The sequence below is a fragment of the Vitis riparia genome, chromosome 6, assembly GCF_004353265.1.
Source record: "Vitis riparia cultivar Riparia Gloire de Montpellier isolate 1030 chromosome 6, EGFV_Vit.rip_1.0, whole genome shotgun sequence".
NCBI classification, from domain to species: Eukaryota; Viridiplantae; Streptophyta; class Magnoliopsida; order Vitales; family Vitaceae; genus Vitis; species Vitis riparia.
Genome location: NC_048436.1, coordinates 17,376,771 through 17,389,043, shown reverse-complemented (window position 1 = coordinate 17,389,043; position 12,273 = coordinate 17,376,771). Strand labels below are relative to the sequence as shown.

Genomic DNA, 12,273 nt, shown 5'->3' with positions numbered 1-12,273 from the left:
CTTTTCCTTTCTTCGTAATATTTTTATTTATTTTTATTCTTGTAGATAGAGTCACCTACCCTTGAGAATTGACAAGTGACAGTGATAGGTAAAGAAGAGATTTGTTAGACGTTACATAGGGAAATCCGATACACTTTGGTTGTATCGATATCTCCACGCAACTGACGTCATACTCATCCACGTGTACGGTTCAAATGCTCCGCTCCTCTGCTCTCCGTCGCTATAAGTAGGAGTTGAGTCCCCTCCTTTGAGAACTCATCCTAGAGCCGTGTTTTCAGAGAATCTCCAGGAAAATCCTTTTCGATCCCAACCCTTTTCCTCTGAGAACATGTCTGGCTGTAATTGTGGCTCTAGCTGTGGCTGCGGCAGCGACTGCAAGTAAATAAACTCGCTTTATGTCAATTTCTTTTTCGGGCTTTGTCAATTTCGTAGAAAATGTTTTCTTTTCCTAGTAACACCAAGTCTCGTCGTTCTCGATATCTTTTTCTCTTTCTTTGAATTGCCATCCTCTGCGTTTGGTTGCTGGGAAAGTATATTATGCTGGTTGAAAACGAAAGAAAATTTCAATGGCTTTTCTTCTTAATTTTCTGGCCCCCACTATTTTCAGCATTCAGCAATTAAACGGAGCCTAATCACGAACTGGGGTTCTACAAACATCATTTTTCATCTCTTAAATCATTTTCTTCGGCGATTCGACTCCCCCGTTTTGTCTGGTCATTTTCCTTTTGAATCATTTGCTTATTTCTTTCCCCTTTTCCTTGTATATATTTGCAGATGCGGCAAGATGTACCCTGACCTGGGTTCCTCGGAGAAAGCCACCACCGCTGCCACCATCATCACCGGGGTCGCACCAGTGAAGATGTACCTACAAATTAGAAAAAAACAAAATTAAACTTTCACTTTCTCGCATGTTTTCAGGGAAATTAATGAATTAATTATTCCTTTACTAAATTTTTGGCAGGCACTCTGAGGGAGCGGAGATGAGCCTGGAAGGAGGGAAAGGCTGCAAGTCTGGGAATGCCTGCAAGTGCGGAAGTAGCTGCAACTGCGATCCATGCAACTGCTAGAGGCGAATAAGCAAGAAGATGGGAACAGTGCCTCAAGTATCTATGGTCTATATAAATAAGGGAAAGAAGAAAAAAAATGGAAGTGGATTCCTGGTTGTGTGACTGTTGTTAGTTGCTGTGGATGTAAGGTCTGTAAAAATAAGGCAGCCATGGGGCTTGCAGAGCTTTCATGGCTACCACCTAGGTGACTTCGTAATATTTTAATGTGCTTGTTAGTGTGATGCATGTATGATGTGTGGAAGGAAGGTTTGAATTATATTTTATATGAATAGCTCCTTTCAGTCACGCTCTCGTCTTTTATCAATGGCCTTTTTAACTCAATTCTTGATTAATTTGAAATGTATTGGTAAAAATATTTTTGTTTTTATGATTAATTTTTTTAATATTAACACGTGTAAAGTAGTACCAAAATAATGATGTGATTTGTTGGAAATTAATAGTTGAAAATTAGGGCAATTCAACGTAATACAAGTACATATCATCACGGGATAAAATATAAGAAATCAAATATTGACACAAGAATACGATAGTAAAATATACAAGTTAGGATGATAATACCTTAGTTTACAAGTTGATTAAAAAGCTCCCGATACAATGTATCTTGTTGTCCAACTGTACATCCACTTGCTTTTTTGTCGTGCTAAGGTAATAAGAATAATATATGGTAAATTAATTTTTTTGGAATATTAATATGATATTATAAAAAGTATTTTATACCGACTCTAAAAAAGATCCTGTAATATATACTTAATTAATTCAATATAATTATGTAGATTTAAATTTTTTTAATTATTTATGAAATTCATTTTAAATCCAATTAATAAACCGTCCAAGATATTTATTAAATGTTTTAGAAATCAGCCCACCTACAGCCCAATGGTTCAAAAATTGGGCCGTCCCGCCCAGGCTAAGCTCATTATAATCTTTAGGGCTGCAGCTCAAGAAACCCCGAGTTCTCTTTACATAATTACATCTATCATTTCCCCCATGTCGCCGTTGGATTGCTCTCTGAGTGGTGAGTTCAAGCCTACAAGGTACCGCTCCAATCTCTATTCCCAATTCTTTCTATCGACTTCTAGGTTAGATACAATCGTGTGGATGCTGAGAAAACAATGCGAAAATGAAAGAAAATTTTGACCATCTAGGGCTCGAGAATACGGATCTTTTTGGCTTTGTTAATCTGAGTTTTTTTTTTCTTTTTGTTTGTTTTGAAGTTTTGGCAGCAAATACAGTGAGAGAAATAGCATAGGAATCAGAATGTAGTTTTCTTTATTTTTCTTCATTTTCTTGCTTACCAAACAGAGGATCGGATTTCACTCTTGAGTGCTTTTTATCTTGGAATTGTTGAAATTTTGAACTCTAAAATTTTCACCAGCAACGAGTTAGGGGCCTGTTTGGCTATTTTGTCCTGAAGGTTTCTTCTACCTTTTTTTTTGTTTTTGTTTTATTAAGCAAAAGTTGATAGATAACATAGGAGTGAAAATGTTGCTTTCTTTTATTGCTTTATTTTCTGGGAAACCAAACAGATAGCTAGGTTTTCTCTTTTAATGCTTTTAACTTGTTAATGTTATTGCTGAAAATTTTGAATTCTAGGATTAGAACATTATCTTGTACAATCATATACAAAAAAAGATCTGCAATTGAATTAATGTTCACTATTTTTTCCATTTAAACATGAAAATTCCAATAGAAGCCTCCGAAAAAAGGTTAGTAGTATTATCTTAAAAGAAGAAAAGGAATAACTTTATAGTGAAAAATAAGAAAAATGAATTTGATTTTATCATTTATAACCAATAAATAATAATAAAAAATTGAATTTATTATGATCTTTATGATGAATTTATTATGATTGCTACATTTAAACAATGAAGATGTGAAATATCGGGGGAAATAAGTGATATTATATGGGTACTTTGGGAATTATGATTTAGATTCATTTTTTTTCCTTTTACATGTGCACTCAATTCTTTATTTTGTTTTTTTTGTCATTTTATAATTTAAATAAAGTAATATTGTTTTGTTGTATATTTTTTTAATAAGAAAAATATGATTCGGAGGTTACAAGCTTAACATTCAATCCAAGAATGAAATAAATATTCAATTGAAGACCGACTCTCTTAACTTTTATATTATATTCAATCCAAGAATGATTCTCTTAAATTTTATACATTATCTTGTGGTATTGTGAACATCGGTTTGCTTTTTCATTAATAAAGAATTGAATTAATTTAAAATGAGATTTTAACGTAAAATTTGACTTGCTTGAAATTTGTCGATATGATGTTAGTATTGTTAATAGACTATGTTTGGTTCGAAAAGTTTAATAGGAAAAAAGAAGAAGGAAATAAAGTAAATAAAGTTTATCAAATTGTTTCATGTTTGATCGGGCATGAAGTAGGTCAAGGGAAAAAAAATTATTCAACGATGTAATTTTTTCCAAATTTTCTTCATTTTTATTTACCTTTTATTTTTGGTTCTTGAAAATTTTGAGGAAAAGAAAATATAGAAAAAAAAAAAAACAAATTTAAACTTAATAAATTATTATTGAATGCTTTATTAATTTTTTCATCCTTAGTAAGAGGGAAAATGCTAAAAATATAACTAGGGTTGAGATCATACTTCATATGATATAATAAATGTGTAAAATGGGTCAGGCAGTTCGATTTGGTTATACCAAAAGATCAGGCTGGGTCGACCCGATCCTATTATTGTAGTGAGTCATACTGACATGACTTGGTTTTTTGGATTATACTAGGCCTAAGGGCATGGTCCATCATGGTAGGCCATCACGCCGACCTATCAAGTCTTATTATTAAATGTTGAGTAATGCATATTATTAATAGTTAGGGCGGTGCCAATTAAGATACAATATAAGTGTGGTCCCAATCAAATTTGTACCATAGTGATGTTTTATCATTTTAAGCAAAAGAAAATAATTTAATATCTTAAAATTAAACGTGTATATTCATTAAGTTTCTATGAAAATAAAGGTAGTTATTCATTTAAGTTTAAGCATAAAAGTCAATTATAGAAGTTAAGATTTTAGTTTATGCTAATAATTAAGGTATTTGCTTGAACACAGTTTTATTTTATATTTATAAATAAAATGGATGGTTTTAAATATATTTTCATCCTGCCTCAAACTTGTAGCGGGGTGAGTTGGATTGGGTTGGGTTGGTGGTTGGGGAATTTTTGGTATGTGTTTAAATTCTTTAGTCTTTTTAAAAATTCTAATATATTAAAATAAAATGTAAGCTACAAATAGATTAATTAATTTATATTTTATTTATATGAGAAATAGTCACATTTTTATTTAAAATATATTAAAAAGGGAAAACAAAAAATAAATAAACAAATTAATTTTATTTAATTTTATATATAAACGGAAGGACGAGGCAGTAACCAATCTTAAGTTAGGTATTTTAAAAAAAATATTCTCAAATGAGTTTTTGATTTGTTTAGAGTACTCTTGCAAATACCTTTTATTATAGAAAAGGTAGGGTGGGTTAACCCTATTATCATCTCTAATTAGGGTTGCGATTGTGGTTAATAGATGTGTTAAAAGGGTCAGACCAAACTAGACCTGTGACTCGACACACCAAAAGATCAGGTTGGACCAACTTAACCAAATTATTATAATGACTCACGTTGTAATGACTCACATTGATATGGCTCAATCTTTTGGGTCATACTAGGCCAAAGGACATGTTCTATCGTGCTAGGTCATCATGTTCACCTATCATGCCTTATTTTTAAACGTGGAGTAATAAATATTTGAGAGTTGGGTGGGTGCTCTCGCTCATGTAAATGAGAAAAGAAGAAAAATTATAATTATAGGTAAAAAGCTTGAAATTAAACCTCAAATCTTAATGTCATTAAACTTTTTATGGTTTGATATTTTTAAAGTTGAAATAAAATATTAAATGCACAATTAGGTTACCATTGTTTATTTTGTAATCATTAAAATTAAGAATGGAAAATCCTAAACTACCATTTTGTAATTATTTTTAAAGTACTTTTCGGAACCAAATATCGTTAATTTAATTTGTTAATTTGAGTATGCTACTCTTTGAATCGTCGGAAGGAGATTTGTAATCGAAGTAAAAAAAATTTTATTAGAAAGGGATCTCTAGATGATTTGAACCATTTGGGTTTTGAATCACTTTGTGCCACTGAGCTACACATCTTTGACTTGAGTTGGAAAAAATTTACCTTATATTTTACATATGAAAATTACCTTTTTTTCCAAAAAAGGAAAAAAGGAAAAAAAATCAGAGTTGCCTTCTTTGAACTTTCTAGATTCAAATTATCTTTATAAAGAAGAAAAAAAGAAAGAAAAAAGACTGAACTACTTGTTTACATACCTTTTCCACAACTACAGTGAAATACAGCTCCTCTTAATAAAGTTGCAGGTAGACGGAAATTTATTGAAACAGTGATCAAATATGAAATTTTTAGAAATAGATTGTACCGAGGAATTGATATTGTAAATATGATAATTATTTTTAAAATTTTTATATAAAATATAGAAATTTTCATATAGAAAAATATAGATGCATTCTTAAAAAAAAAAAATTAAAATTTTAAAATTAAAGATAATAAATTTTTTTAACGCCTTCATTTTTTGAATAATTTTGAATTTTTTAAAATAATAAGTCTTTTATAAATTATTTTATTTAATATAAAAATTATTAATTTTTTATTTTGGCAAATAAGGACAATTAAATTAGTTTAAAGATAAACTAATAAAAATTTTAATATTAAATAAGTTAAGGAGGAGGTTTAGTTGGACAATTTCATATTGTTTTTGTATGATACATTATTTAGAGGCATTGTTTATTCAAGGAACGCGATAACTTCGGAAATATCTATATTTAAACTATTTTACTAAGAAAATTGTTTTTCCTTTCTTCGTAATATTTTTATTCTTGTAGATAAAGTCACCTAACCCCGACAAATGACAAGTGACAGTGAGAGGTAAAGAGTGATTTGTCAGACGTTACGTGGGGGAAATCGTATACACTTGGGTTGTATCGATATCTCCACGCAACTGCCATCATAGTCATCCACGTGTACGGTTCAAATGCTCCGCTCCTCTCCTCTCCGTCGCTATAACTAGGAGTCATGTCCTTCCCTAGAGATCTTGTCCTATACCCTTTGTGTTCAGAGCATCCCATTTCCAAGGAAAATCCTTTTCGATCACACCCTTTTCCCCTGAGAACATGTCTGGCTGTAATTGTGGCTCTAGCTGTGGTTGTGGCAGCGACTGCAAGTAAATAGACTTTCTTTATGTCAATTTCTTTTTTCTGGCTTTGTCAATTTCATAGAAAATGTTTTCTTTTGCTAGTAACAGGATGTCTCGTAGTTCTTGATGTCTTTTCCTTTTTCGATTTCTTTTCTCTTTTTTTGAATTGGCATGCTCTGCGTTTGGTTGCTGGGAAAGTATATTATGCCGGTAAAATCAAAAGAAAATTTCAATGGGTTTCCTTTTTAATTTTCTGGCCCCCACTATTCTCAGCAACGGAATCACGGATTGGGGTTCTACGGTGTAAAAACCATCATTTTTCATCACTCAAATCATTTTCTTCGGCGATTTGATTCCCCCGTTTTGTCTGGTCCTTTTCCTTTTGAATCATTTGCTTATTTCTTTCCCCTTTTCCTTGTATATATTTACAGCGACTGCAAATGCGGCAAGATGTACCCTGACCTGGGTTCCTCAGAGAAAGCCACCGCCGCTGCCACCATCATCACCGGGGTCGCACCAGTGAAGATGTACCTACAAATTAGAAAAAAAATAAAAATTAAACTTTCTCTTTCTCGCATATTTTCAGGGAAATTAATGAATTAATTATTCCTTTACTAAATTTTTTGGCAGGCACTCTGAGGGATCGGAGACGAGCCTGGAAGGAGGGAAAGGCTGCAAGTCTGGAAATGCCTGCAAGTGCGGAAATAACTGCAACTGCGATCCATGCAACTGCTAAGGCATTCGTAAGAAGGTGGGAACGGTGCCTCAAGTATCTATGGTCTATATGAATAATAAAAAAAAGAAAAAAAAAATGGAAGTGGATTCCTGGTCGAGGCACTGTTAATAGTTTGTTGTGGATGTAGGGTCTGTTAAAAATAAGGCGGCCATGGCATGTCCTGGGCCTTGTGGGTTTGCAGAGCTTTCATCGCTAGCTTCTTGGTAACTTCGTAATGTAATATTATAATGTGCTTGTGTGTTTGGTGCATGTACGCTGTATGGAAGGAAAGTTTGAATTATATTTTATTCCTTTAAGTCACGCTCTAATCTTATCCTTTGACTTTTTGGGTGCTGGTGGAACCCTTGATCTGGTTATCATTCCAAGGTGGGGCACATGCATTATTGAGCGGAGGACTGGGTCTGCCTCCTTTACAAACAACTCATATTGATTGAGGAGTTTGTGTTCCGAATGCCCTTGCCGACCATTATAATAACACAGGACCTTGACCCATGAAACAAATGTTTGAAATGTTCTTTTGTTTTTTGTCCTATGAAACAAATTTGCTACAAAAATTTGTTATTTTTCATATTGGTTTGTTAAGTTCTATAGAAGTCATATTTTTAAAATATGATTTCAAATTAATTTAGAAAATAAAAAATAAAAAATGGGTTACATCAGAACATGCTTATAATCTATATTTTTGTTGATCAAAGTTCTTTTTTTTTTTTTTTTTAAACTCAATTCTTGATTAAGTAGAATCTTGAGAAGTTTGAAGCAATGATTTTATTGAAATATAATAATAAAAATATTTATCTTTTTATTATCAACTTTTTAAATATTAGCATGTTAAAGTACTACAAAAACATTGATGTAATTTGTTGGAAATTATTGGTTGAAAATTAGAGTTTAAATTAGGGCAATATGACATAATACAAGTAGATATTATCACAACATTAAAATATGAATAAAATGTAGGAAATCAAAGATTTAATCCTAAATCCTAGGATATTAGGATGATAAGACCTTACCTAGTTTACAAGACTACAAAAACAAAAATATTTTGAGCTTCTTAAAAAAATCTTAACGAATTAATCTAATCATTCTATACTTGAAAAATGCTCAAATATGTTAAAAGATGGTTGTCTAGGTCTATATCCAAATGTTTCATCTCTTGTGCTAAATTTTGAAAACTAACTCGTTGGTTGCTTCTTATATGCAAACATTCACTGTTAAGAAATCTCACAATTGAATTAGAATTTTATTGGCTTATAAATAGCCTTACAAGATAACTCAAAGAGAGCCGGAAGTAATCCACATCTAACAGTCCTAGAAACTTGGTTTATAACTAAAGAATAGATAAACCTAAAAGCACATCCCTTATCAATAGGAAAAACTAACAAATCCCTAACAAACTACCTAAAAACGAGTACTTTAACATCCTCCCTTAAACTAAATGCTTTAGCAGTCAGTTTACTCCAGGATCCAAACAAACACCCAACAAATCACGTAATTTCAAGAATGCATCAAGCTTTAGAGGTTTAGTCATTATATCTGCAACTTGCTCCTGCGTATGACAATGCACCATCTTTACAGTTCCATCTTTTGTAAGCTCACGAAGGAAATGAAACGAACATCAATGTGTTTGCAGCGACCATGCATCACTGGATTCTTAGAAAGCTTGATTGTTGAACTGTTATCACAATAAACTGTTGTAGAATCATGTTGAGCATGGTTGAGACCTTCCAATATCCTTCTTAACCATATTGCTTGACAGGCACAAGAAGTTGCAGCAATAAACTCAGCTTCAGTAGTGGACAAAGAGACCACAGGTTGCTTCTTTGAGGACTAAGACACTGCTCCTAAGCTCAACATAAACACATAACCTGAAGTGCTTTTCCTATCGTCTAAATCCCCAGCATAATCACTATCTGTGTAGGCAATCAATTCCTCATTTCCACCCTTCTTGTAGAACACACCAAAATCAATGGTACCTTTCAAGTACCTTAGTATCCTCTTTGCTGATTGCAAATGAAGTTCAGTAGGACAGTCCATAAATCTGCTGATGAGACTCACCACAAACATAACATCTGGTCGAGTGGCAGTCAAATACATAAGACTTCCTACAATCTTCTTATAGAACGTACTGTCAACCCTCACTCCATCTCCATTTTTCGTAAGCTTGAATCCAGGAACCATAGGATTATGAACTGGATTGCACTTGTCCATGCTGAACCTTTCCAACACCTCCTGTGTGTATTTCTTCTGATTAATAAAGATGCCATCTGATCTTTCCATCACCTCAATGCCAAGAAAGTATCTCATTTTTCCAAGATCAGTCATATCAAATTCAAGCATCATGGATTTCTTAAATTCAACAAACATAATTTCATCATTCCCAGTAAAAATAAGATCATCCACATAGAGACACACAATCAAAATCTTACCTCCTTTTCCAGTCTTGATGAATAAAGTATGCTCATAGTGGCATTTTTTAAATCCTTCCTTCATAAAATAGGACTCTATACGACTATACCAAGCTTGCGGAGCTTGTTTAAGTCCATACAAAGCCTTTTTCAATTTGTATACCTTCTGCTCATTGCCCTTCTGTTCATAGCCAGGAGGCTGTTCAACAAAGACTTCTTCACTTAGTTCACCATGTAGGAAGGCTGACTTTACATCTAACCGGTAGATTGTCCACTCCTTTAGAGCTGCAAGAGAAATCACCACTCGAATTGTATCTAATCGAGCTACAGGTGCAAAAACTTCAGTATAATCCACCCCATGTTCTTGAGTGTAACCCTTTGCTACCAACCGAGCCTTGTACTTATCCACTTCTCCATTCTCATTAAACTTTGTCTTGTAAATCCATTTTACCCCAACTTTCTTTGCTTCAGTAGGTAAATCTGTCAACTCCCATGTATCATTCCTCTCTATGGCTTCTATCTCTGCATCCATTGTTTTCCTCTATTTCATACTTTTCACAGCATCAGCAAATGAGACTGGATCATTGCTGACAAACAAAGCTTGGTATGCAGTGTCTTCTTCCTCAGATAAACCTTTTCCACTTTCGTAATCTCTCAGCCAAGCTGGTGGCCTTCTGATTCTTCCTTCATTAGGATTAAGTGGATTTTCTTCATTTGACTCATATGAATCATTACCCTCCAAAGCTTCAATTGTAATGTCATGGTGATCAGTTTCAAAATTTCCTCTATTGGTATCAACTAGGACTGCTTCTTTGTCACTTTCTCTCCAGTCTAGATCAGCTATAATGGCTTTTTCATGACTTTTGTTCCAATCCCAACTGTTTTCTTCTTCAAACTTCACATCTCTGCTTACTATTATCTTTGAGAGACTGGATCATACAACCTATATGCCTTCGACTCCTCACTAACTCCAAGTAGAACACATTTCACACTCTTGTCATCAAGCTTAGTCCTCTTACTATCAGGAATATGAACATGAGATATGCAGCCAAACACCCTGAAGTGATCAACTGATGGTTTAGATCCACTCCAAGCTTCTTCTGGAGTCATGTCTTTTACTACTAGAGTTGGACTTCTATTCAGAACATAAACAGTCCAATTAACAGCTTCAGGCCAAAAAGTTTTTGGAATTTTTCTTCCTGAAAGCATGCTTCGCACCATATTCATAATAGTTTGGTTCTTTCTCTCTGCAACACCATTCTGTTGTGGAGTATATGCCACTGTCAGTTGTCTACATATGCCATTTTCCTTACAAAAATTTGTGAACTCGTGTGATGTGAATTCTCCTCCACGATTAGTGCGAAGACATCTTATATATGAACCAGTTTCTTTCTCAACACAACTCTTATAATTCTTGAAAGTGATGAAAGCTTCTGACTTCTCTACCAAGAAATAAACCCAAGTTTTTCGGCTAAAATCATCAATGAAAGTGATCAGGTACCTTTTCTTGCTATTTGAAGTGGGGTTGATTGGTCCACAGATGTCTGCATGCACCAGTTAAAGAATCTGAGAAGCCCTCCATGTGCTTTCTTTTGGAAATGGATTTCTTCGTTGTTTTCCTACCAAGCAGTCTTCACACACTTTTAAAGGAGCTTGAAATTGTGGCAGTCCATTCACCAGTCTTTTCTGCTGAAGAGTCTTCAAGCCGTTGAAGCTTAAATGTCCGTATCTAAGGTGCCAAAGCCGAGCTTGATCCTCTGTAAGAGAAGAAAGGCAGATTTCTTCTTTTAGCAATTTCTGGGCAGGCAAAATAAACATTCTATTTGAGGACATTGCAATCTCCATGATTAATCCTCTATCTGGATGATAAATCTTACATTTCCCATGTTGTATGAGAATTGCAAGCCCCTTCTCTTGTAGCTGTCCCACACTTAGCAAATTATTCTGCAATTCCGGAACATAAAACACCTCGGTGATGAGCTGCACAATTCCATTCACAAACATTCGTATATTTCCTTTTCCTATTACTGCCATGCTTGAATTGTCTCCAAGCTTTACAGAAGTGCTGAAACTCTCATCAAGCCTAGAGAAAAGCTCCTTCTTGCCACACATATGGTTGCTGCAACCTGAGTCAAGAAACCATAACTCCTCTCTGCTAGCTTCCTTGCCATCTGCATGTGCCATTTATAATATTTCTCCACTAGCTTCTACATACTGTGCCTTTGTCTATGTCTCCTTGTTTGGACATTCATATTGAAAATGTCCAAGCTTATGGCAATTATAGCACTCAATGGTAGACTTGTCAAAGCTTTGTCTACTTCTACCTCTTCCTCTTCCTCTAAATCCACCACGACCTCGTCCTCTTCCTCTTGAGTGATCTTCATAGGTAACCTTCAATGCTTGTTCTTCCACAAGATGGCCATTCATGCGTTGTTCATGCACCAAAAGACTGCTTTGTAGCACATCAATGGATAAGGTGTCTAGATCATTAGACTCCTCGATAGAACACACAACATGGTCGAATTTAGGAGTCATAGATCTTAGAATCTTTTCAATGACCACAACATCCTCCATTTTCTCACCATGAACCCTCATTTTGTTGGCTATAGTAAGGGTTCGAGCAAAGTACTCGTTCACAGATTCTCCTACCTTCATGTTGAGCATCTCAAATTCCTTTCGAAGAGCTTGTCGTTGTGCGCGTTGCACCCGTGCCGTCTCCTGGTACTTCTGCTTCAAAGAGTCTCAAATGCTCTTTGCTGTATCTTTGTTCAGAATGGTTTCTAGGACTGATCGATCAATGGCTTGGAAGAGATAATTTTT

The 12,273-nt window shown here is 34.2% G+C and overlaps 2 protein-coding genes across 2 annotated transcripts; both read left to right on the top strand.

Moving 5' to 3' along the window:
• Positions 1–258: 258 nt before the first annotated feature.
• Positions 259–1,352, top strand: LOC117915696 (metallothionein-like protein 1). Its single transcript, XM_034831327.1, has 3 exons — positions 259–378; positions 775–861; positions 962–1,352. Exons 1-3 carry the CDS (start codon positions 329–331, stop codon positions 1,065–1,067), a joined length of 243 nt encoding a protein of 80 aa, XP_034687218.1. The 5' UTR covers positions 259–328; the 3' UTR covers positions 1,068–1,352.
• Positions 1,353–6,209: 4,857 nt separating this feature from the next.
• On the top strand, positions 6,210–7,348 carry LOC117915695 (metallothionein-like protein 1). The gene is made up of 3 exons (XM_034831326.1): positions 6,210–6,339; positions 6,753–6,839; positions 6,943–7,348. Exons 1-3 carry the CDS (start codon positions 6,290–6,292, stop codon positions 7,046–7,048), a joined length of 243 nt encoding a protein of 80 aa, XP_034687217.1. The 5' UTR covers positions 6,210–6,289; the 3' UTR covers positions 7,049–7,348.
• The last annotated feature ends 4,925 nt before the right edge of the window (positions 7,349–12,273 follow it).